This window comes from Mobula birostris, chromosome 10 (genome assembly GCF_030028105.1).
Source record: "Mobula birostris isolate sMobBir1 chromosome 10, sMobBir1.hap1, whole genome shotgun sequence".
Taxonomy (NCBI): domain Eukaryota; kingdom Metazoa; phylum Chordata; class Chondrichthyes; order Myliobatiformes; family Myliobatidae; genus Mobula; species Mobula birostris.
In genome coordinates this window covers 102,427,385-102,455,147 of record NC_092379.1, presented here as the reverse complement: position 1 = coordinate 102,455,147, position 27,763 = coordinate 102,427,385, and the positions used below count along the sequence as shown (strand labels likewise).

At 40.5% G+C, this 27,763-nt stretch overlaps 1 protein-coding gene across 1 annotated transcript in view; it reads left to right on the top strand.

The window, feature by feature from the left end:
• Positions 1–27,763, top strand: part of cenpi (centromere protein I) — a 99,537-nt gene that overhangs the window by 58,225 nt on the left and 13,549 nt on the right. The window contains exons 16-19 of the mRNA XM_072270730.1: positions 3,098–3,222; positions 15,169–15,217; positions 24,180–24,413; positions 27,070–27,108. Of these exons, the coding sequence (XP_072126831.1) occupies positions 3,098–3,222; positions 15,169–15,217; positions 24,180–24,413; positions 27,070–27,108 (447 nt within the window). The remainder of the gene's footprint in view (positions 1–3,097; positions 3,223–15,168; positions 15,218–24,179; positions 24,414–27,069; positions 27,109–27,763) is intronic.

Here is a 27,763-nt window from a genome sequence, read left to right as displayed (position 1 = left end):
GACTCCATGTCGAGTGCTGGTTGGGTTGGGTGGGTTTAGACATGTTGGACTGATTATAAACTATCTGATTTATTTATTATATCTGATTATAGATGGTCTTGAATTGCCAGTTTCTGGACAGGGATTGTTGTGAAATCTTTTGTTAAAAGAGAATCTAGGTGTCAAAATTTCATTAAAGGGTCTTCTATGTTCATAGCATGAATTATCATAGAACATAAAATAGTCCAGGCCCTTTGGCCCACTATTTTATGTTGACATATACTCCACCATCAAGCTGACACTTTGCTCCTACACAGCCCTTAATCCTCCATTTTTCTTACAATCGTGTCTATCTTTTAACTGTTCCTATTGTATCTACCACCACCCCTGGCAGTGTGGTCCAGGCATTCACTATTCTCCTCTAAACCTTTCTTCACTAACCTCAAATGGATGTCCTCTGACATTGGTCTTTTAAGACCTGGGGGGGGAAGCTGCTGGCTGACCATTCTATCTATGCTTCCCATAATATTATGCATCTCTATCAAGTCTCCTCTCATCCTCAGTCACTCCAAAGAAGAAAGCTGTAGCTCATTCAATCTTTCCTCATCAGACATGTTCTCTAATCTTGGCAGCATCTTGATAAATCTTCTCTACCCCCTCTCGAAAACTTACACACCTTTCCTAGAATGAGGTGACCAGAATTGAACACTGTGATTGATGTGGACGTTTGTAGAGCCTCGCGGCTCTTGAACTAATGAAGGCCAGTGCACCATATGACTTCTTAACCATCTTAACCATCTTATCAGCTTGCACAGCAGCTTTGAGGGATCTGTGGACTTCAACCCCGTGATTGCTTTGTTCCTCCTCACTGCTAAGAATTCTGCCATTAACCATGTACTCTGTCATAAAGTTTGATCTTCCAGAATATGTCACCTCTTGCTTCTCAGGCCAATTCTATATCCAGTCTAAATTCTGTTGTAACCTACAACATCCTCTACACCTCCAACCTTCGTGTCACCTGAAAACTTAGTAACCAACCCCTCCGCTTCCTCTTCCAGGTCATGTACAAAAATCACAAAGAGCAGGGGTCCCAGAACAAACCACTGCCCAACATCACTGGTCACCACTGGTCTCCAGTTAGAATACCCTCCATCTACTACCACCTTCTGCCTTCTCTGTGCAAGCCAATTCTGAAATCAGTCAGCCAAATCCCCAAGGATCTCATGACTTTCTGGATGAGCCTATTATGGGAAACCTTATCAAATGCCTTACTAAAATCTGCGCACACCACATCTTAACGCCCTGCCTTCATCAATTTGTTTTGACACTTGATTGAAAAACTTAATTAGGCTTGTGAGACACAATCTGCCCTACACAAGGCCTTGTTGACTATCTTAATAAGGCAATGCTTTTCAAAATGTTCATAAGTCCTGTCTCCAGTAGTTTGCCCACCACTGACATAAGAGTCACTAGTCTATAATTCCCAGGATTATCCCTATTATCTTTCTTGAACAACATTTGCCATTGCTAAACCTCTGATACTTCTCCTGTGGCCAGAGAGGACAAGATTATCATTGTAAATGGCCCAGCAATCTCTTTCCTCACTTCCCATAGTAATCTGGGTTATATCACATCTGGCCCCATTGACGTATCTATCTTAATGTTTTTCAGAAGCTCCAATACTACCTCCTTAAGCTTGACTTGTTCCAGCATATTAGTCTGCCCTATGTGCTGACCTCACATTTGTCAAGGTCCCTTCCTGGTGAACACTGAAGCAAAATATTCATTAAGGACTTTCTCCACCTCTGCCTCATGGCACATTTTCCCCTTTAATGCTAAGTGGTCCTGCCTTCACTCTAATACATGTTTACCACCACCAGAGGGTGAAGATGTTTGCACAAGTTAATCAGAATCAATAGGGTTTATTATCACTGCCTTAAATGATGTGAAGTTGCTTTTTTGTGGCAGCAGTAGTGTGCAAAGACATAAAATTAATATAAACTGCAAAGCCAATAAGTAGTGTAAGAAAGGGATAGTGTTCATGGACTGTTCAGAAATCTGATGGTGAAGGAGAAGAAGCTGCTTCTGAATTTTTGTGTGTCAAATACAGGTACCCAAACTTTTGGGATGAGGATACATTTGCTAGTTTTATGAGAAATCCATTGGCCACCACTTTGGTGGACTTGACATGCAAATGAACAGAGGTAGCTAGTGTATACAACGAAGTCAAACAAAATATGATTTCTAACTTGTACGTGTAAAATTCTGCCAAGCATGTGAAGTGCATCAACAGAATGATTGAGGCTTTAGTGTTGCATGTGGGTCCCATTGGGGAGCTACAAGGTGTCCATTCTCCTTCAGATAGATGTGGCCTTTAAATTTCTATTCTACTCGCCTTTAAACTTCTATTTTTACTAATTTAGTCCAACACGCCTTTCACTTATTATAATTTTTTAGATTTGTGCCTGACTACACCAATCCTTGGCCTGTACTCCCTAACTCTGCTTCCCCCATCTGTACATAAGGTTCCAGAGGTGGTCTTTCCATTTCTATATGTTTAGAAAAAGACATCTCTACTTATAAATACAAATATCTTACAATAGATATGAACATAACCATTGGCCTTCATGATTACTTTCTATACAGTATATGTCTTTCGTGATCCATACAGAATACAGTGGAAACTTAAACACAAAATAATCTGCAGATGCTGGGGTCAAAGCAACACTCACAACATGCTGGAGGAACTCAGCAGGTCGGGCAGCATCCGTGGAAAAGATCGGTCGACGTTTCGGGCCGGAATCCTTCGACAGGACTGTAGAGGGAAGGTGCAGAGGCCTTATAAAGAAGGTGGGGGGAGGGTGACGAAGAGTTCCGGCCCGAAACGTCGACCGATCTTTTCCATGGGTGCTGCCCAACCTGCTGAGTTCCTCCAGCGTGTTGTGAGTGATACAGTGGAAACTAACACTTCAGTCTTGACATAAAACTGTGTTTTTGACTAAATTTTTCTGCTCTTAAAGACCCTTGGCTCATACTGCACTTACTTGAAATTTATCCCCCCTTTTTAATTTCATTTGATGTTTCATACTGTCATAGTTCTATCATGTTTCGTTCGCAGGTTTCCGAGATGTATTTGAAATATGGTCTACCCATGGTAATTATGCCACCCGATGGTATCTTCTATCCAGCACTACTGAGTTTGGAATCAGTGACTCTGAATCAGCTGTGCCATATTATGCATAGGTAAGTAGTTTATCTTTGTTGCATTCCACTGGTATAAGATATTTGTGAAATACATATAATATCCTAAAGTTTGTCATCCTAATATATAAGGAAACTCCCAGTGGTATCCACCAGGGAGGAAATGCTTTAAGCTTACAGAGACCATAAGAGATAGGAGCAGAATTGGGCAACTCGGCCCATCAAGTCTTCTCTGTCATACCATCTGATTTATTGTCCCCCTCAACCCCATTTTCCTGTCTTCTCCCCGTGATCTTTAACACCCTGACTAACCAAGAAAATATCAACCTCTGCTATAAATATACCCATAATAACTTGGTCCCAGAAGCTGTCCATCGCAATGAATTCCACAGATTCATCACCCTCTAGCTAAAGAAATTCCTTCTCATCTCTGTTCTAAATGAATTTCCCTCTATTCTGAGGCTGTGCCCTCTGGTCCTAGACTCACTCACTATTGGAAATATCCTGTCCACTCTGTCTAGGTCTTTCAATATTAAATAGGTTTCAATGAGATCCTGCCCCCCCCACCCCCCATTCTTCTAGGCACCAGCGAGTACAGGCCCAGAGCCATCAAATGTTCCTCAGACTTAACCCTTTCATTCTCGTAAACCTCCTCAGGACCCTCTTCAGTACCAGCTCATCCTTTCTTAGATACCAGGCCCAAAACTGCTAATAATACTCCCAAGTGTGGTCTGATCAATGCCTTATAATCCTGTACAAGGATTCCCAAATCCCTTTGCACCTTGGATTTTTGAATTTTCTCCCATTTAGAAAACAGTCAATGCCTTTATTCCTTCTACCAAAGTACATGGCCATACACTTCCTGGTACTATATTCCATGTGCCTCTTTTTTTTTTGTCCATTCTCCTAATCTGTCTAAGTCCTTCTGTAGACTCCCTGCTTCTTCAACACTACCTGATCCTCCACCTATCTTTGTACCATCTGCAAACTTGGTCATAAAGCCATCAATTCTGCCATCCAAATCGTTGACATATAATGTGAAAAGAAGTGTTCCCAATATTGATCCCTGCGGAATACTACGTGTCATCGGCAGCCGACCAGAACGGGCCTTCTATAGTCTGACTCTTCACCTTCAGTTAATCAGCTAATCTTCTATCCACGCTAGTATCTTTCACGTGATATCTTGGGCTCTTATCTTGTTAAGCAGCCTCATGTGCTGCGCCTTGTCCAGGGCCTTTGAAAATCCAAATAAGCAACATCCACTGACTCCTTTGTCTATCCTGCTTGTTATTTCCTCAAAGAATTCCAACAGATTCGTCAGGGAACATTACCCCTTAAGCATCTATGCTGACTTTGGCCTACTTTATCATGTGCCTCCAAGTACCCCAAAGCCTCATAAGAACGTAAGAAATAGGAGCAGGAGTAGGCCATGGACTCATCGCCACCTATCTGCCTTTTTCCCATAACCCTACTATGCAAAAATCTTTCCAACATTGTCTTAAGTATATTTACTGAGGTAGCCTCCACTGCTTCATTGGGCAGAGAATTCTACAGATTGACCACACTCTGGGAAAAGCAGTTCCTCCTCACCTCTGTCCTAAATTTACTCCCCTGAATCTTGAGGCTATGTGCCCTGTTCTAATCTCACCCACCAGTGGAAACGACTTTCCTGCCTCTATCTTATCTAACCATTTCATAATTTTATATGTTTCTATAAGATCTCCTCTCATTCTTCTGAATTCCAGTGAGTACAGTCCCAGGCAACTCAATCTCTCCTCATAGTCTAACCCCCTCACCTTTGGAATCAACCAGGTGAATTTCCTCTGAATTGCCTCCAAAGACAGTACATCCTTCCTCAAGTAAGGAGACCAGAACTGCATGCAATACTCCAGATGTGGCCTCACTAGTACTCTGAACAGTTGCAGCATAACCTTCCGGCTCTTAAATTCAATCCTTCTAGCAACGTAGGCCAACATTCAATTTGCCTTCTTGATAGCCTGCTGCACCTGCAAACCAACCTTTTGTGATTCATGCACAAGCTCTCCTAAGTCCTGCTGCACAGCACCATGCTGCAGTTTTTTACCATTTAAGTAATAATCTGCTCTTTTATTTTTCCTTCCGAAGTGGATGACCTTGCACTTACCAACGTTGTATTTCATCTGCCAGACCCTTACCCACTCACTTAACCTATCTATATTTCTCTGTTTCCTCTGCACAATTTGCTTTTCCACTCAATTTAATGTCATCAGCAAACTCAGATACATTACAGTCGGTCCCCTCTCCCAGATCATTAATGTATATCGTGAACAGTTGCAGGCCCAGCACCGACCCCTGCAACACACCACTCACCACTGATTGCCAGCCAGAGACATACCCATGTATCCCAACTCTGCTTTCTGTTGGTTAACCAATCCTCTATCTTTTATGTGGCACCTTTTCGAACGCCTCCCAGAAATCCAAGTAAATAACATCTATCTGTTCCGCTCTGTCCACTGCACTCATTATATCCTCAAAGAACTCCAATAAGCTTGTCAAACAGGACCTACCTTTGCTGAACCCATGCTGCGTCTGCCTGATGAATCCATTTCTTTCCAAATGCCTCGCTATTTCTTCTTTAATGATAGCTTCAAGCATTTTTCCAACTACAGATGTTAAACTAACCAGCCTAAAGATACCTGGCTCTTGCCTACATCCTTTTTGTGAACAGTGACATGACATTTGCCGCCTTCCAATCTGTTGGGACCTGCCCAGAGCCCAGAGGATTTTGGTAAATTATCACCAAAGCCTCTGCTATAACCTCTGCCATTTCTTTCAGTACCCTGAGATGCATTCCATCAAGACCGGATGACTTGTCTACCTTTAGGCCTACAAGTTTGTGCAGCATTCCCTCTTTAGTGATAGCTATTGTGTTGAGGACCTGAACTCCGATCACATCCATATCATCTCTGGCATGTTAGACGTGTCCTGCACCGTGAAGACCGACACAAAATAGTCATTCAAGGCCTCGGCCATTTCCTCATTACCCAATATCACTCCCCCTTCTCGTCCTCCAAGAATCCTATGTTCACTTTAGCCATGCTTTTCCGCTTTATATAATCATAAAAACTTCTATTATCCATTTTTATATTTTGTGCTAGTTTATTTTCATAATCTATCTTCCCTTTCTCTATTGCTCCCTTAGTGATTCTTTGTTGCTTTTTAAAATATTCACAATCTTCCAGTTTCCCACTACTCTTGGTGACTTTGTATGCATGAACTTTTAGTTTGGTGCCTTCCTTTATTTCCTTAGTTATCTGTGGCTGGCTTCCTGCACTCTTACTGTCCTTGCTTTTAACTGGAATATACTTTTGTTGAGCTCTGTATAAAATCTCCTTGAAAGTCTTCCACTGTTCTTCAACTGTCCCACCATATAGCCTGTGTTCCCAGTCTATCCAGTTCCTCCCTCATCCCGTTGTAGTCTCCCTTGTTTAGGCATAATTGCTCTATTGCACCCTCTTTGTAAGAGAAAGTCAATCATACTAAAATCACTGTTTCTGTTTCCAAGAGGATCCCTAACTACAAGATTGCTAATTTTACCTGTCTCATTACACAGGACAAGATCCAAGACAGCATGTTCCCTTGTAGGTTCAGTAATATGCTTTTCAAGAAAGCTATCATGTATGCATTCTATGAAGTTCTCCTCAAGACTGCCTCGACCACTCAATTCACCCAATCTATGTGCAAGTTAAAGTCCCCCACTATAACTGCTGTTCTGTTCTTACATGCCTCAGATATTTCTCAGTTTGTTGCCTGTGCTATTGTAATGTTATTATTCGTTGGTCTATAGCCAACTCCCACCAGTGATTTTTCTCCTTACTATTCCTAATCTCTACCTAGATGGACTCAATATTCTGCTCCTTATATCTTATATCATCTCCCACTATCACCCTGATCTCATCCTTAATTAAGTGTGCTACCCTACCTCCCTTACCTCCCTGCCTATCCTTCTGTTTTACCTGATACCCTTGGATATTTAAATCCCAGTCCCCTCCACCCTGCAACCACGTTTCTGTAATAGCCACTAAATCATACCCCATTATTCTGATTTGTGCCACAAGTTCACTGACCTTGTTTCGAATGCTACAGGCATTCAGATAAAGTGCCTTTACAGTCATTGTGCTTTTAAGATATAGTAATCTTTGTCTCTTTTGCACTTGACTTTTCTGCACTCCACCCTTACTTTTCTCTTTTTTAATGTTTGCTGTTACTTTATCTTTATCCACACTTTTCTCTTTTACTTTATCCATACTTCTCCAATCTGTTGAACCCCCCCCTCTTAATTTAGTTTAAAGCCCTATCCACAGCCCTAGTTTTGCGATTCGCCAGGATCCAGGTCCTATCGCAGTTCAGGTGGAGTCCGTCCCAATGGAACAGCTCCCTCCTTGCCCGATACTGGTACCAATTTCCCATGAATTCAAACTTGTTTCTCCTGCACCAATCCTTGAGCCACGCATTTAACTCTCTAATCTTCTTGACCCTGTGCCTATTTGCATGTGGCTCAGGTAGTAATACAGAGATTACCACTTTTTTGGTTCTGCTTTTTAATTTGGTCCCTAGCTGCTCAAATTCCCTCAGCAGAACCTCTTTCCTCATTCTATGTCATTGATACCCACATATATCACAACAACTGGATCTTCCCCTCCCACTGCAAATTCCTCAGCAGGTCAGATAAGATGTCCCAAACTCGTGCACCATGCAAGCAACACAGCCTTCGGGACATTCTATCCCTGCGACAGAGAACTTTGTCTATTCCCCTGACTATTCTATTCCCAATTATCACTACATTTATTTTCTCTTCCCCCCCTTGAATAGCTCCCCGAACCATTATGCCACAGTTGGGTTGCTCATTCTTCCTACAGACCTCATTTTCATCCGCACAGGGAGCAAGAATCGCAGACCTGTTGGACAAGCTCAAGGGCTGAGGCTCTTCCAGCAGTCTCTTGCATCACACTACCTGCCTCACTCGCACCTCTTCTCCCTGACCACAGATTGAATTTGAAGCAGTTAATCTAATGGGTGTAACTACCTCCTGAAACAGAACGTCCAGGTAACTCCCCCCCTCCCTGATGTGTCGCAATGTTTGAAGCTCAGATTCCAGGTCATCAACCTTGAGCCTGAGTAGCCAACACAATGGGGTCCACCAGCTCCCCCCTCATGCAGCTGTAGCATATCACCTGTTCCTGCATCTTCCCTACTTTATTTAATTAATTTTAGTTGGGTGACTTTTTTTATTCAACCACTACAGAAGCTTTACCTGCTACTCTCCTGTGCCTCCTCAGCGAAGCCTCTTGAGCCAAAGTTGATAAACTCGGCTCTCTCTGTCAGTAAACTACACCAGTGAAGCGACTCTTGGTCCTGCCTTATTAGGCCTACAACAACTTTGCCACTATTCTAATTATTGGTTCACTTTTTTCTAAGCACCTCTATTACCGCTAGTGCTGGTGAACTGCTTATGCAAAAGTGAAAAAACCAGCCACCCAAACAAGGTGAAATCGCAAACAAGGAAAATATTCCTTTGCAGCCCTTGTAAGGCGATCAAACACCAGTTATATAAGCAGCTGCATCCAAAATTTTAATGGAACAAAAGAGTGCTACAGGCCAAACCAACCAAATCTCATTCTCACACTCTCCCAAACAACGCTTACAGTTGGACCGGGACCTGCTGCACCAGCACCTGGAATACCATCAGCTCAACCCGGAAGGGAGAATGAAGTATTCGTTAATAATGGATTCCAACATCTTTCCAACCACTGAAGTCAGGCTAACTGGCCTATGATTTCCTTCTGCCTCCCTCCCTTCTTACGATATTTACAATTTTCCAGTCCTCCAGAACCCTCCTGGAACCTAGCAATTCTTGAAAGATCATTACTAATGCCTCCACAATTTCTTCACTTCTTTCAGAACCTTGGCGTGTAATCCAACCGGTCCAGGTGACTTATCTACCTTCAGAGTTTTCAGCTTCCCAAGCACCTTCTCCTTAGTAATAGCAACTACACTCATTTCTGCTCCCTTGCACACTTAAATTTCTGGCAGACTGTTAGTGTTATCCACATTGAAGAATGACAAAAAATATTTATTAAGTTTGTCTGCCATTTCTTTGTCTCCCATTACTATCTTTGCAGCAGTCCAATATCCACTCTTGCCTTCCTTTTACTTTTTGTATATTTGGAAATATTTATTATTCTCTTTGATATCTTTAGCGAGCTTACTTTCATATTTCATCTTTTCTCTCCTTATGGTATTTTCAGTTGTCTTCTGTTGGTTTTTAAAAGCTTCCTAATCCTCTAACTTCCTGTTAATTTTTGCTGTATTATATGCCCTCTCTTTAGCTTTTATGCTGATTTCCCTTATCAGTCATGGGTGCTTCATGTTCCTTTCAAATACTTCATCGTCTTTGGGACGTATCTATCCTGTGCCTTCCAGAATGCCGCCAGAAACTCCAGCATTTGCTGTTCTGCTATCATCTCTACTCATGTTTCCTTCCAATCCACTTTGGCCAGCTCCTTCTAATGCCTCTGTAAATACATTTACTCTACTGTAATACTGATACATCTAACTTTATCTTCTCTCTTTCTCAAACTGTAGGGTGAATTATTATGATCACTGCATCCTAAGTGTTTATTTACCCTAAACTCCCTAATCAAATCTGGTTCATTACACAACACACAATCCAGGATTGCCTCTTCCCCTGGTGGGCTCAACCACAAGCTGCTCAAAAAAGCCATCTCGTGGGCATTCCACAAATTCCCTCTTGGGATCCAGTACCAACCTAACTTTCCCAAACTACATGCATATTGAAATCCTTCCCCTTATTATTGTAATATTGCCATGCCTTTTCTACTTCCTAATGAAATTTATATCCCACATCCTGGCTACTGTTCGGGAGCCTGTATATAACACTCAACAGGGTCTTTTTACCTTTGCAGTTTCTTAACTCTACCCACAAGGAAATCTTTCAATCACATCTTCAGATCCTGTGTCACCTCTTTCTAATGACTTGATTTATTTTTTTCCAAAAGAACCACTCCACTCCCTCTGCCTACCTGCCTGTCATCTTGATACAGGGTGTAAGCTCCCAACTCTGATCTTTTTTCAGCAGTACAAGATCATCTACCTTACTGACACGTATGACCTTGTGTGCATCATTGAATCATGGCTGAAAGAAGATTTTAGCTGGGAGCCTAACATCCAAGGATACACATTGTATTGAAAGGACAGGCTGGTAGGCTGAGGGGGTGGGGTGGCTCTGTTGAAAAGAATGAAATCATTAGAAAGAGGTGACATAGGGTTGGAATGTGTAGAATTGTTGAGGGTAGAGCTAAGAAACTGCAAGGGTAAAAAGACCCTGGTGGTATTTTCAGTAGTAAAGATGTGGTCTACAAATTACAACGAGAAATAGAAAGTGCACATGAAAAGGGCAATATTACAATAGTCATGAGAGATTTCAATATGCAGGTAGATTGGGGAAAATGAGTTTGGTGCTGGATTTCCAGAGGGGAAATTTGTAGAATTCACTTCAAGATGGATTTTTAGAGCAGCTCATAGTTGAGCCCACTAGGGGATCAGTTATTCTGGATTGGGTGTTGTGCAATGAACCAGAATTGATTTGGAGACCTTAAAGTAAAGGATCCCTTATGGTGATCATAATTTGATAGAATTAACCCAGCAATCTGAGAAGGACAGGCTGAAATCAGATGCATCAGTATTACGGTAGTACAGAGAATTACAGAAGCTTGAGAGAGGAGCTGGTCAAAATTCATTGGAAGGGAACATTCGCAAGGATGACGCAGAGCAACAATTTCTGGGAACCATTCGGAAAGCACATTATGGATACTGAACATCCCAAAGAAGTATTCTAAAGGCAGGTTGCTGCAACTGTGGCTGACGAGAGAAATCAAAACCAATGTGATAAAACCAAAGAGGGCATACAATAGATAAAAATTAGTGGGGAATTAGAGGATTGGGAAGCTTTTAAAAACCAAGAGAAGGCAACTAAAGAAAGTCATAAAGAAGCAAATGATCGAATATGAAGTTAAGCTAGTCAATAATATTAAAGAGGATGCTTAACAAGTTAACAGCCCATGTTATTTTAGGAAGTTACAGGTGGTTAGGAAGGCAAATATGATGTTAGCATTCATTTCGAGAGGACTAGAATATCAAAGCATGGACGTAATGCTGAGGCTTTATAAGGCACTGGTGAGACCCCATTTGGAGCATTGTGAGCAGTTTTGTGCCCCTTGTGTAAGAAAGGAAGTGCTGACATTGGAGAAGGTTCAAAGGAGATTCACTATGATGATTCTGGGATTGAAAGGCTTATTGTATGAGGAGCACTTGATGGTTCTGGGCTTATACTCACTGGAATTCAGAAGAATGAGCAGGAAATATCATTGAAACTGATTGAATGTTGAAAGGCCTTGATAGAGTGGACATGGACAGAATGTTTCCTATGGTGAGGGAATCTTAAGACCAGGGGACCCAACCTCAATAGAGGGACGTCCATTTAGAACAGAGATGAGGGGGCATTTATCCAGAAAGTGGTGAATCTGGAATTTGTTCCCATAGGTGGTTGTGAGGGCCAAATCATTGGGTATATTTAAGGCAGAGGTTGGTAGGTCATGATAGGGTATGGGGAGAAGGCAGGTGATTGGGTCCAAGATAGAAATATATTAGCCATGATGAAACGGTGGAGCAGACTCGATGGGCCAAATAACCTAATTCTGCTCCTAAGTCTTATGGTCTTATTTCATATACCTTGTGCATTCAAATATAACTCCTTTATTTCTGTATTCATCACCCTTTTCAATTTTGCCCCTGTGTTTTACTTCACTTCATTCCACTGACTGCAGTTTTACCTTATCAACTGCCCCATCTTCAGCCCTATCACTCTGATTCCATTTAAGTTAGAGACTAACTTACTAACTTGAGTCCTGACGAAGGGTCTCGGCCTAAAACGTCGACTGTACCTCTTCCTAGAGATGCTGCCTGGCCTGCTGCGTTCACCAGCAACTTTGAGGTGTATGACTAACTTGAAAATTAGCTTACGCCTCTTAAAAACTCTTACGTTCATAACCTTCTGAATTGTTGTTATACTTAAGATGCTGTTAGAGAAATGCACTATTGATTCATCTCAAGTATGAGAGAATGATTTTATTATTTGGTGATTGTAATTTCTGAAATAAGTAATCTTCCTGGTATCTTTACTGATTGATGTGAGTTAGTAAAATGAGGTACTATCTCGTAACACTGCAAAATCTTATAGACTGGGGTCCCAAGTTTGTACTTTGGTAAATGTTGAATTAATCAATGGGAATGAGGGTAGCAATTTGACAATTGTTGGTTCATGAATCAGAAAAATAGCTGATATTCTGCTCCCAAATACTATTTATCTCCATTTGCACCTGTTACAGACTAGTGGAAGTCCATAGTCAGCCAAGTTGTTGACCATCATCTTTCAGCTATACACATGCATGAAAAGTTGCTATTTCCAGTAGTGCAATGTATGTAATAGACTTGTAGGAATCTTAACCAAAATGGATTGGATAAATCTTAAGTTCATTGTCACTTCTTGCCAAAGAATAATGTGGAATTTATGGCTTATCTCTCTTTCCCTTATTAACTCGAGATTTCAAGTAATTTAGTAAGCACATATTAAGAGCAATGGAGACAAATTGATTCTAAATTAAATTTGTGCATTGAGCAAAAGGCAAGGCATGTATACCAAATGATTATTTTGTGTTTTTATCATGGAAGAGAATGCTGCTTAAATTTCAATAAAAATTATGGAGGTAATGGATGGGGTGAATATTGAATACAGGAATGGTTGTCTGCTCTCAGTGTAAATGTCACCTGGTCAGGGTCAAATAAATCTGTAGTTGCTGAGAGAAAGAGGGCTCCTAATCTTCCAGATCTCAATGTAAGGCATGTGCAAGAGAAGTGGAAAATGATAAATGTGTCACCCTTGTCAAAAAAATGTAAAAGTTTATGCCAGGCAACTGTAGCCCACTCAGTAATGATGGGAAAGCCTTTGGAAATAAAAAATGGGAAGAAAAATAATGGATTGTTGGAGAAATATGGGTTGATAGTGGCAACCTGTTAATGACCTTAGCCATTTATTGAATGAACAAAGAAGTCCTGAATAAATGGTAGAACCAGTGCACCAACCCAAAGTTACTCATCTGACCTGTCAACTGGATGTGAAAGAGTTTTGATCCTTGTATTGGCTTCATTATGTACCTCAAAACCCATAAAGCAGAGGAGAAGCAAGTTATGGTTGATTGTAAGGGACTACGTAACATTTATGTAGTTTGATGTGTCACCAAACTTGAATGGCCTTGTGTAAGTATTATATTTTACCTCGCCATCATTGAAACTTGGAATTTTAAATTTGGTTGTGAATGCAAATGACTGCAAACAACTGTCTGAAACCTTTTCTGTATTTTTTCAATTTAAGAAAAAACACTGCTCACCTTCCTCAATTTCTTTGAGTTCTATTTGGCAAAGTTAGCTGGTAATGCACCTTCCAATTTCCATAATTATTGCCTCCTGCTTGAAACATTTACATCTTACAGCCTGTCTCTCTAGTGCTGCCTTACTTAATTGTAGTTTTATCATTTGACCATGACAATGGTGAGTCAGCGATATTTTTCTCTCTGCAGATTCCTATCATGATTAAAGCCTTTTTAGTATGCTTATTCTTTTTCTGCCTTTAACATGCAATGTGCTCTGGGTGAGCACACTAAGTAGTCCATTCACACCAGGGGTACAGAGCTTTGCAGTTCAGTGGTAATTATTGCAACTCATGGTAGTTCAGTGGGACAGCTATTAGTACTTCTGCCTCTCAGCTCCGATGAAATGACCCAGGTTTGATCCTGACCTGTGATACTGTCTGTGTGAAGTTTGCACATTTTCTGTGACTTGATAAGCTTCTGCCAAAACAGTATTCCCAGTGCTATCATATCTTGCACTAAACTAATTTATCCATTTCCAATTTGCTGGTTAGACAAGTGCTTGAGATGTTTGACAATTTTACAGAATAACAAACTAAGTTTGATAATAGTGGATATCACCCCGAATAACACTATATATGTGGGAACTTAGTAAGCACAATCAAATTTTTAAAAATATCGTAGCACGTAAAACAGGATTTCTAATATTAATGAGAGGGGGAAACCTGAATTTGGGATTCAATGCATTTTGCTGGCTCAGGCTGATCAACAGATGCCACTAACAAGTAATATTGAGACAGATTATAGGTGTTTGTTTCATATACATTGATTATTTCCAATAAATATGCATCATTGTCTATGCCACTTTTCTGTTTTCCTGTATCATCTAAGCATCAAGGTTTCATACAGATTTCATCATTTGAATCTTTCCATGGCTTGGTGTCGTCTTACCTCTGGAAACTCTGCCAAACCGACATCTTCCTCCCTCTCTTGTAATCTTTGCAGCTATAACTCTAACTTTGTATATTTTGTCTCCCTTCACTCTTCATTGGGCATGTCTTCTAAAGTTTGTAGTCCAATAATGTTATCCCAAATCTTCCCCATTTCCCTATTCTGATTAAAAGCACCTGTTTAATTAAATATTCAAGCCCCCTTCTTTGGTAGAAAAGGCAAGATTTTACTGAAAATTATATTAATAAAATACTGAAAATACTCAAGGCCAGCAGCATCTGCAGAAAAAAAAACCTAGGATTATGTTTCAGGTCAATAACTTTTATTAAAACTGGTCTCATCAATTCCAATAAATGAATGTTTACTTGAAATGTTAGTTGTTTGAGCCTTTTTTCAACCTGAATAAGGCACCCTCTTTGAATCTTAGTCTTTTTGAACAAAATAGGTAGGAAGAAAAATATTTAATCTTTTTCAAATTTATTTCTGTTTGCAGCTTACTTTTGTACAAATAATATACTAATGTACAGAAAAACATTAATTCTCTATTTTTCAGGTATCGTACAAATCTTGTAGCTTTGAAGTCTTTGGATCCAAGCAAAAATGTAAGGATATTATAGCAGAAGAGCCTTTGAGAATTACAAAATTGTACCTTTCAGATTTGCATCGCAGTATGGTTCTGATACTTTCTTAAAATAGTGAAATGCTATTTTGGTTTTGCTAATCACTTAGCTAGTATGAAGCCCACATATTTGATGGTATATTAAAATCATATAATCATGATTTGCTCATGGATGGTTATCAGTATTGATAAGTTTACCGTGAGTCCAATAACTCTGGTTATTTTATTTATTTATTAAATAAGTGTAAATATGAATCCTTCCAGAATACTTTGTAAACTGCTGGATAAGTGTGATCAGTCTTAGAAGGTGAGTCCCTGTAAGTAAATCAAATACTTTGGGAACTAGTTTTATGATTTAGACATAGCAGCCTCCCAAAACTACCCTTTAACTATAGCTGATTTAATTTGACAACAGATGACCAACTTGTTCAATACAACTTGCTGTAGTATTCTGAAATACAAAATTAAAAAGACTGGAAATGGGGAGAGAGTTGCTGTATTAAGTGGATAACTTTTAATCAGTAGTTATCAGTTGGAAATGAAACAACTTTAATGTTAATTGGGAGGGATGGAAGTAACTAGAGTCTGTGATAGGGAAGAGACTGGAGAGATTAAATGACAAATGGTGCTAGTTCTGACTAGGAAAAAAGATAATAAAGGCTAGATGTTACTAAAAGGCATGTCTGGAAGATGTGCAAGTAGGGGTGATGAATGAAATCTAAAATTGCTGCGAGAGAGGAGAGAACAAATGAATGCTAGAAGTGTACAAAAAGGCTGAAATGACTCAGTGATTTGTTGTACCATATGACTAAAAGTAAACATTACATTATATTTAATCGAGTGCTAGAAGGGAAATGTTCATTCCTGTATCCTCCTCGAAGGAGTTTGAAATTGTACACCACCTGGCAAGATACAGTATATTTGACTGCAGTCCAATTTATTGGGCTAAGTCAAACACTCAGATTTTAAGGTCTCTTAAAAGGTAAGACCAAAAGAAAAAGCAGGATAAGACTATGAAACTTCAAATCTTCATAGCATACTTGCAAACTTGCTTTGAATCATGAATAAATTTGTCATGTTACTGTCTCTTCATTGAAGTTATTAATATAAACCATATATGGACAAAGGGCCAAAGATACTGAGCTCAGTGAGACCTACTAGAGCCAGTCTTCCAACTTATTAGTCAGGGCAACAAGGGATATGGGGAAAAGGCAGGTGATTGGGGCTGAGAGGAAAGTGGATCAACCATGATGAAATGGTGGCGCAGATTCAGTGGAATAAATGGCCTAATTCTGCTCCTATATCTTATGGTCTTAAACTACCCATTTATTGTTTCCTGGTCTTTAATTAATCCTCAATCTTTGCATGCCTGATCAAATTGTTTTGAGAATACAAATCTATGATTTCCATGAGTTTCTGTTGATCCACCCTGCTTGTTGCAACCTCAGGAAACAGTAGATTTGACTAGTATTATTATTAAATGTGCTGTTAATATGGATTCCAACATTTTGTTGATGGCTTGTCTGTCCCCCTTTGAGACCATAGACATAGGAGCAGAGTTGGGCCATCCAGCCCATTGAGTAAGCTCCACAATTTGATCATGGCTGATTTATTCCCTCTCAACCCTATTCTTCAGCCTCATCAGCTTTGATACCCTTACTAATCAAGAACAACATACACAAAATGTTGGTGGAACTCACAGGTCAGGCAGCATCTTTGGAAATGAATACTTCTGATCCTTCCATGAAAACTGCTGTGTGCTCCCCTGACCCTTCCTGAAGTCCACAGTCAATTTATTGGTCTTACTGACGTTGAGTGCAAGGTTTTTGCTATGACACCAGTCAACCAGCTGATCTATCTTGCTCCTGTACATCACCTCATCACCATCTGATGTTCTGCCAACAATAGTTGTCATCAGCAAATTTATAACTGCACTTGAGCTGTGTCTAGCCACACAGTCATGGGTGTAGAGAGAGGAGCAGTGGGCTGGGCACACATCCTTGAAGTGCACCAACGTTAATCCTCAGCAAGGAAGAGATGTTATTTCCGCTCCACAGACTCGTCTCCCGCTGAGGAAGTCGAGATTCCAGTTGCAGAGGCCCAGGTTTTGGAGCTTTTTGATTAGAACTGATTGAGTTGAACACTGAACTGCAGTCAACAAACAGTAGTCTGATATAAGTATTACTATTGTCCAGGTGATTCAAGGCCGAGTGGAGAGCCAGTGTGATTGCATCCACTATAGACCTATTGTGGCGATAGGTAACTTGAAGCAGGTCCAGGTCCTTGGGCAGGAGTTGATCCTAGCTATGACCAATCTCTTGAAGCTTGAGCTAGGGCTTTTCTCTTTGGAGTTAAAGAAGATGAGAGGTGACTTATAAGAGGCATAACTAGAGTGGATAACCAGTGCCTTTTTCTGGGGTCGCAGTGACTAATACCAGGGGTCATCCCTTTAAGGTGAGTGGAGGAAACTTTATGGAAGATGTCAGAGGTTGTTTTTTGATTTTTTCTGACATGCTGGGTCGTGACTGCCTGGATAGTGGTAGAGGCTGATACATTAGGGACAGTTAAAGGACTCTTAGGTATGCTCATGGAGGAAAGAAAAATGGATGATTATGGACTATGTAGAAGGGAAGGGTTAGAGTCATCATGGAGTAGATTAAAAGATCGGCACAACATCAGTGACTGAAAGTCTCATACTGTGCTACGCTCTAATAAATAAATAGCACAAAAGAACGGTACTGAAGTAGTGTTCATGCACCATTCAAAAATCTTATGGCGGGGGGAAGAAGCTGTTCCTTAAATCTTGAGTGTGGGTCTTCAGACTCCTGTATCACTACCTCAGTGACAGCAATGAGAAAAGGGTAGGGACCCAGATGGTGAGGCTGCTGAATAATGAATGCTACCTTACTGAGGCACCACCTCTTGAAGATGTCCCTGATGGTGTGGAGCATTGGTTGTGCTGTGATTTAACTGGCTGAGTCAACAACCTTGTAATCCTGTTCATTGGAGTTGCCATATCTTGTTGTGCTGCAACCAGTCCGAATGCTGTCTACCACATTACACATTCTGAATTCATCTTGCACGCTTTTACTGCTAACTTGGTTTGACCAATATGCAGGATATGTAAATGAATGTTGTTACAGGCACCTCTAAGTTTGAGTAATTGATGTTCATGCCATCAGGTTGCAGGCTACCTAAATGGAATATAAGGTGTTGTTCCTCCAACCTAAGTGGCCTCATCACGGCAGTGAAGGAGGCTATGGATGGACATATCAGAACGGGAATAGGAAGTGGAATTAAAATAGGTGGCCACAGGGAGATCCCCTTTGATCTGCCGGACGAAGCGTAGATGCTTGGCAAAGTGGGCTCCTAATCTATGTCGGGTCTCACCGATGTACAGGAGGCCACACCAGGAGCACCGAGCACAGTGTTATATACCCCTAGGGTTCATTTTTTTTTCTGTGGACTGTCACTTTAAAACGCCGAGAGAATGAGACTGACTTTTGGATTTCTACTGGCTACAAAATTGCTTGGTTACTGTGGTGAGAGAGGTGGAGTTGTTTGATGGACAATGAATGTTTATGGTTTCTGGCGGTTTGTTTTGAATACGCAAGGTCATAAAATTTAGAACCCAGTTGCAGATGGTCTGAAGGGAGATGGCATACTCTGCAGACCTATTTTCCATGTATGTCTATTGCAAGGGGTCCAGAATGTCCTGGAGGTTGGTGCTGATGTGGGCCTTTTGCCAATTTCTCAAAACATTTCAATATAGCCAATGTTAGAGCAACTGGTTATTCCACATTGAGACAGGACACTTTAAATTATTTTGGGGCCTGGAATGAAGGTTTCCTTGAAATAGGTGGGGGTCAGCGAACTGTTGAAGTGAAAAGCTGAAGATGTTGGTAAAGATGGTTGCTGCTTGAAGGTTTTTGTCCCATAATTACCCCTGGCACTTCATGCTAATAAGTACAGAACTAGAAGGATATAGCAAGTTAATGCATGCATGCTGGGACTTTGGAGCTATTACTGAGGCAAGTAAGATACATACAGGTCAGAAGAAGGATAGGAACCTGAAATAAGTGTCAGCTGAGAGGGAAAATAAATTGGAAGTGTAAATTAGGAATACTGTGAGCAACACAAGTAGTGGAAACAAAGAGTTGGAGAATGGAAACTTGCTAACAGTGAATGAATTCATCATGCAAATAATCACAAATGGGTTTCATCGAATTGGCATGATGGAAATATGGCAACTAAAGTTGGAAACAAAAATTTGACATTTGGGAAGAGGAGGAGGGGGAGGGATGGTGTTTTCATGGGATTATCCAGTATAATGGTTAAAAGGAACCTGGCTTGGCAGATAGCATTGTAAAATAGAAATTTTGAATGGAACAAAGCAGGAGGGCACCAGAAATCATTGAGAAACATTGTATATAAGATTGAATAATAGTTATGGTTTAGGATATATTATGAGAAAGGAAATCAGAGATGCATCTAATAGGTTGTACAGTAATCAATGGGAAAGGGGGAGGAAAAACTTGTCATCAGAATAGTAATAACAAGGTCGAATGTATACAGGAAGTTTCTAAATCAGTATGTTGAGCAAGAAATGTTAATCTTGTAAAGGAGCTATTGGGAAAGGGCAAGTATAATATGATAGAATGTTACATGGATTTCAAAATAATGAAGCTCAATCTGAAACCGGGGTTTTAAATCTAAACAAAAGGAATCTTGATGTGCAGGTTGGATACGTAAAATTGGGGAACTATATGCTTCTCCACCATCATACATTTCCATGTCTAACACCTAAAGAAATGACTCAGTTGCACCAAATGTATATTTCCTTGTACTAAATCTAAGAGGCCAGAAAAAGCAGTAAGCCTGACAGTTTTATTTTTCCTATAGGGAAAGTAGAACAAGGGAGTCAACCTGCATGGATCATAGATGTAGAAGAGTTAACAGTACAGTGGACTAATATTGGTTCCTTACAGACATAGAAGAATTTCATAATTGGGAATGGTAGATAAATAAATACATAAAATACATAAAGCTAACCTGGGATACAGGAAAATTAAGGGTCTTTTACAAATGGAGAAAGTAAGACAAATCAGTACAAGTATTGAAATTCTACCAGAGCACTTGATAACTGATAATCCCTCGCACAAGATGATCTTCATCCCCTCGAGTTTTGAAAGTAGTGCCTGTGATCCTAATAGATAGTCTAGCTATCATCTTCCAAAATTTTATAGATTTTGAAATGGTTTCTGCAGCTTATAGCAAATATGAACCCTATTTAAAAGGGGGGGGGGGTGAATGAGAAAACGAGGGTCTGCTAACTCTTTAGCTTGATATTGGTAGTCATTCTGGTGGCAGCATGGAGGGCAATAGTAAAAGGATGTGATATCAAGACACTCAAAGAATAATCTGAGCAGAGTTGACTTTTATTTATGGAAGATAAATTATGTTTGTCTTACTGAATTATCTAAATAAGGCCTTGGTGAGGCGATACCTGGAGTATAGTCTTCTTACTTTTAACAAATAAGGATGTACTTGCTACAGAAAGGAGTACAGTGCAGGTTCACCAGAATGGTTCTTAGTGGGACAGTCTCGTATGAGGAGATGTGGAGCAGGTTGGGCCTATTGTCTAGAATTTAGAAGAATGAGAAGCAATTTTACCCCAATACTCAAAATACTTGAGGATCTTAACAGAGTAGGAGCAGGGAGGATGATTCCCCAATTAAAGAGTATAGTGTCAAAATAAGGGGTAGGTTGAGACTGAAATGAGGGCAAATTCTCTCATAGGTTGGTGGTGAATCTTTGGAATTCTCTAGACCATGGGGCTGTTGAAACTCAGTCATTGATTGCATTTAAAATACAAATTGATAAGCTTTCTGAATATTAGAGGAATCAAGGAAAGTGTAATTGAGTTGGAAGATCAGCTTGATCTTGATAAATGGTGGAACGTTCACAAGAAGCCAAGTAATTCAAAACTGCTCATTTTTCTTGTGTTCTTGACCTGCTTTTGATGATGTTTTGTGCTGTGTGAACTTTTGCTCCATGTTACAATCATTGTTATAAAGCAGCATATTCTTGAGTTGAAACCCATGCATAGCACACAATAATGCTAAGTTTTTGTTTGACATTTTATTTTCAAATTTTAAGCTTGAATATTTTCTTCTTTCAGTCAACAAAGAATGCTGTAAGTACTGTGCAGGTCAGTGAGGATGGGTGTACGCTAATGTTAAGGATGCATACAGCTCCTCTCCCCTCCCCCCACTGGGAAGGTCAGATCACAACCTGGTGCAGCTAAAACCCTGCTACGTGCCTCTGGTGAAGAGTAAACCTGCAACCTCGAGGACAGTGAGAAAATGGTCGGAGGAGGCTTATGAGGCGCTCCAGGGTTGTTATGAGGTGACAGACTGGCAGGCACTCTGTGAGCCACATGGAGAGGATATTGATGGGCTCACAGAGTGCATCACTGATTACATCAACTTCTGTGTGGACTGCAATGTTACGACAAGAACTGTCCTCTGTTATTCAAATAACAAGCCATGGGTGACAAAGGACATTAAGGGCATCCTGAACGCTAAAAAGAGGGCATTTACAGATGGAAATAGGGAGGAGCTGAGGGCAATACAGAGTGACCTGAAAGCCAGGATCAGGGAGGCTAAAGACAGGTACAGGAGGAAGCTTGAGTGGAAACTCCAGCAGAACAACGTGAAAGAGGTCTGGAGGGGGATGAGGGCCATCACTGGGTTTCGGCAAACTAGCAACAGAGGAGCGGAAGGCAGTGTGGACAGGGCCAATGAACTTAACCTGTTCTTTAACAGATTTGACAGTGTGGCCCCTGCCCATCCCACACATGAGCCATCTGTTGTCGGCCCCCAACCAACACATATTCCACTCTCCCCTCCTACCCCTCCTCACAGTCCCCCACCCTGCTCTCCTGACTATACCACTTACCCACACGAAACCACCACGGTGGGCTTCACAGCTCTACAGGTGAGAAGACAGCTGAAATGTCTCAACCCAAGCAAGGCTGCAGGACCGGATGGTGTCAGTACCAGGGTGTTCAAAGCCTGTGCCCCTCAGCTATGTGGAGTACTTCACCATGTATTCAGCCTGAGCCTGAGGCTCCGGAGGGTTCCTGTATCGTGGAAGACGTCCTGCCTCGTCCCTGTGCCGAAGACGCCGCGCCCCAGCGGCCTCAATGACTACAGACCGGTGGCATTGACCTCCCACATCATGAAGACCCTGGAGACACTTGTTCTGGAGCTGCTCCGGCCTATGGTCAGGCCACACTTAGATCCCCTCCAGTTTGCCTACAAGCCCCGACTAGGAGTTGAGGATGCCATGGTCTTCCTGCTGAACTGTGTCTACGCCTACCTGGTCAAGCCAGTGAGCACGGTGAGGGTCATGTTTTTTGACTTCTCCAGTGCGTTCAACACCATCCGCCCTGCTCTGCTGGGGGAGAAGCTGACAGCGATGCAAGTGGATGCTTCCCTGGTATCATGGATTCTTGATCACCTGACTGGCAGACCACAGTACGTGTGCTTGCAACACTGTGTGTCCGACAGAGTGATCAGCAGCACTGGGGCTCCACAGGGGACTGTCTTGTCTCCCTTTCTCTTCATCATTTACACCTCGGACTTCAACCACTGCACAGAGTCTTGTCATCTTCAGAAGTTTTCAGATGACTCTGCCATAGTTGGATGCATCAGCAAGGGAGATGAGGCTGAGTACAGGGCTATGGTAGGAAACTTTGTCACATGGTGTGAGCAGAATTATCTGCAGCTTAATGTGAAAAAGACTAAGGAGCTGGTGGTAGACCTGAGGAGAGCTAAGGTACCGGTGACCCCTGTTTCCATCCAGGGGGTCAGTGTGGACATGGTGGAGGATTACAAATACCTGGGGATATGAATTGACAATAAAATGGACTGGTCAAAGAACACTGAGGCTGTCTACAAGAAGGGCCAGAGCCGTCTCTATTTCCTGAGGAGACTGAGGTCCTTTAACATCTGCCGGACGATGCTGAGGATGTTCTATGAGTCTGTGGAGGCCAGTGCTATCATGCTTGTTGTTGTGTGCAGGGGCAGAAAGCTGAGGGTGGCAGACACCAACAGAAACAACAAACTCATTTGTAAGGCCAGTGATGTTGTGGGGATGGAACTGGACTCTCTCACGGTGGTGTCTGAAAAGAGGATGCTGTCTAAGTTGCATGCCATCTTGGTCAGTGTCTCCCATCCACTACATAATGTACTGGGTGGGCACAGGAGTACATTCAGCCAGAGACTCATCCCACCGAGATGCAGCACTGAGCGTCATAGGAAGTCATTCCTGCCTGTGGCCATCAAACTTTACAACTCCTCCCTTGGAGGGTCAGACATCCAGTGCCAATAGGCTGGTCCTGGACTTATTTCATAATTTACTGGCATAATTTACATATTGCTATTTAACTATTTATGGTTCTATTACTATTTATTATTTATGGAGCAACTGTAATGAAAACCAATTTCCCCCGAGATTAATAAAGTATGACTATGACTATGAAAACTATAAAGGGTTTTCAGGTTTGCAGTCTGCTGTATTTGCCTATATATGAATATTTTCAGCTCTGGTAAGAATAGTGAAAACGATTCTTTTCAAGAAAACTTTGCTCTTCAGCTTTTACTTTGGGCTCAATGGGTTGGCTGTGGCTTTCTTGAGCCATTGTCTCAATATATTTTACAGCAACATCACATCTTAAGGGAACTAAAAATTAACTAGGCACCTTCTAGAAGTGTTCCTGTAGATACAGAGTTTGTCTGAAGATTCAAGTTAATTTCGATACTCACGTGTTTTACGTGCTTTTTCATATGTTGTGAAAATATTCAGATGTAATTAGAACTTATATTAAAATTTAAATTTGGATAATTCATTTGATAACCTGAAATATCCATGTTTTTCAGCTGCATATGGGATTAAAGGTGAACAGGAAAACATTTCAGCAATACAATTCATTTGTGAAAGCAGCAGTCAGCTGTTTGTGGACATCTGAAAACTTTGTACAAGATATTTGCCTGATGGGTATTGGGATTGAAGACGATCTGTTGGCACAAACTAAGATTACAGATTCCAAGGACAGCTTTACTATTGTTAATCATCCAGCACTCATGGGGCATGCCATAAATTTTATCCAGAAGGTAAATGTGGATTGAGAATTGACAGCTTTAAAGCAGAGGTTTGAAGCAATCAATGCCAAAATGTACTTGTGTGTTAGTGAGTTTTCTTCTTTTTTAATTGGTATAGGTCCATCATTATTTTGGAATAATCTTATTAATTAAGTGTGATGTTCATAGGAGTCTTGAGTTTGAAACTGCAGTAGTCCAAAGCTGGGTCTGCAACTGTGATTTGATTTTATTTCCTTTCCCTTGTAATGGAGCAAAACAGAAGTTTCATAATTAATGTTTGTACAAATCTAATTTTTTAGAAGGGGGAAACTGCAACATTTTGTCATGTAAGTTAATAAAGGCAACATGAGGCTAAGGACGACAAGCTCCAGTAACTTTCTAAAGTGGTATCAAGAAGTTCTATCCAACAGATTTTTTTAAAGGCAAAGTAGACAAATTCTGCTACAATATCATTTCTCCCCCTGTCATCTTAAGCTTTATTTGAACATTAGTAGTGAACTACTTTCTTGTCTGTGCTTCAATGTCCATATTGCATAAAGAGTAAATCCGTATGGTCCCTTCAACTCTGCCTCCTTTTGCTCAGAGCACATTTCTATCTCCGAGATAGCCCTTTGATGCTAATTTAGAATGTCATACCATAATTGAGGGTCAAGTTAGTTTTGTTTCTTATTGTGCTTGTTTTCAACTTCCCTAACTTAGCTGGAGCAAAAAGCTACCCCAGATATCTCTTTTATGTGACCTTACAACACTAATATTACTTGCCAACTTGAGTAGCATCTGACTTTAATGCTTTCAACATCCTTATTTCCTCTGAATATGCACACTCAACCTTTTAGGAACAGCTTCTTCCCCTCCACTGTCAAAACTAAAGGTCGCTTGATTTTTTTGAAATGCAGACAAAAATTATTTTGCTGGTATGAATATTGTTTATTATCTAAAGTTAGTGTTACTGTTTAATTATTTTAAATGGGTATTGCATCTTCTTGCTGGTTATTACAATTCTGCATAACTAATAATTTTCCATTATGGAAATATGACTGTTTGAATTTTTACAGCATATGAAATTGCAAAGGGTATTTGAAGCATATTATTGTATGGCTGTCTAAATGTAGTTAGAGTGAACCTAGTGTGGCCTATCCTAGTATAACTGTTTACTAATAACAAATGATTCCATATAAATTCTGCAATTTTTGAAAATTAACCTCAATATTGCTGTTACTGTAAGTAATTGCAATAAAATGTCAGAAAATATTGTAATCATGATAATATTTTAGAATTAGATTTATATATTGTAGATGCATGCCTTGTTTGCAGCTGATATTAATGATTTAAATAATGGAATAGATGGCTTTGTTGCCGAGTTTGCAGATGATGTGAAGATTGGTGGAGGGGCAGGTAGTGTTGAGGAAACAAGTAGGCTGCAGAATGACTTAGACAGATTAGGAGAATGGGCAAGAGAGTGGCAAATGAAATGCAATTTTGGAAAATGCATGGTCATGCACTTTGGTAGTAGGAATAAATGTGCAGACTATTTTCTACATGGGGAGAAAATACAAAAAAATCTGAGATGCAAAGTCCTTATCCAGAATACCCGAAATGTTAACTTGCAGGTAGAGTCTGAGGAAGTCAAATGCAATGTTTGCGTTCATTTCAAGAAGTCTAGAATACAAGAGCAGGGATATGATGCTGAGGCTTCACACAGCACTGGTGAGGCCTCACCTTAAGTATTGTGAACAGTTTGGGGCTCCTCATCTCAGAAAAGATGTGCTGGCATTGGTGAGGGTTCAAAGGAAGTTCATAAGGATCATTCCGGGAATGAAAGGGTTGTCATATGAGAAACGTTTGATAGCTGTGGGTCTGTTCTCACTGGAATATAGGGTGGAGGGCATTTCATTGAAATCTTTCGAATGTTGAAAGGCCTAGACAGAGAAGATGTGTTTCCCTTGTGAGGAAGTCTACAACAACAGCCTCAGGTTAGAGGGGCATCCATTTAAAACAGAGATGCAGAGAAATTTCTTTAGCCAGAGGGTGCTGAATTTATGGAATTTATTTCCACAGGCAGACGTGAAGGCCAGATCATTGGGTGTGTTTAAGGCAGAGCTTGACAGGTTCGTGATTGGACATGGCATCAAAGGTTATGGGGAGAAGGCCAAGGAGTGGGGCTGAAGAGGGGATAAAGGGATCAGTCATAATTGAATGGCGGAGCAGATTTGATGGGCCAAATGGCCTAATTCTGCTCCTATATCTATGGTCTTATGACTTACTTTGGTGTCATGGTCAACAAACTGTTCCATGTTATTTTTTTACATCCAGGGTCTTTAACTCTAAAAACTGGCCACATTTGATTTTAGGGTAAATTGATTTTTCCTTACATTTTTTATGTGTACTTGTTTATAAATTTTGTAAATATTTTTATGGTGTGTATGGTAGTTCCACAGAAGTAGAGTTGAAATAACATTTTATAAAATCAGCCCTATATTTCCCACCAAGTATTTCTATATATTCGTAACTGAATTATTCTTTAAGTGTTTTGTGTTTGATTTCACAGTGGTGCATTCTTCAATGGTTGGTAGATTTTGCCAGTTTGCTACGTTGTCAGCTGAAATATTTGCTTGTCAAGTGCCCGGTTATTTTACTCCTGATAATTCCATTATTAAACTTTTTGCAGGGTTGGCCTAATGAAAAGAAACGATTGCGTGTAATTCAGGTATGCTCATAAAATGTATTTCCTGGAATGTAGTGTGGATGAGAAAATGAGCTTTCATTGATTCATCGGCATCTGACGATGTTGGTCAATTTTGTATAAATAATTTATTCTCTCAATGTCTCTTGCTCCTACAACATCTCTTATACAAAATATTTATTAACATCCTTTTGTTCATGTTGGATCAGTGTTAAAATTCTGGCTTTTAAGGATTTAATTACTGAATTTTCCAAAATTACAGTATGATGAAACATGCACATGGTAAAACTCAAATAGTTAGATGTTATTTCTGTTAATACCTCAACCTATTTTTGTATGGTAACTTTTTCTAGTGATCCAGGCAGGTTAAAAATGAGGTGTAGGAACTGGGGCCTCAGATGAGTGGGAAGGAGGTATAGGAAACATTGATTGGTGAGCCAGATGCCCTACTGTGGGAATTCTGAATATTTGGTTAGTGAATTGCAGAGTTTTACAGTATTTTGAATTGTCATGACGCAGAGACATTCAGTCCAAAGAGTACATACCATCTCTTCAGACAGTTTCATTTCCCTACTCTTTACATGTATTGCACTCTAGTAAATCATTTTCTAATTCCCTATCTAACTGACCTCTAAATGCTACAATAGATTGTATTTCTCTCATTGCAAGTTCCGGATCA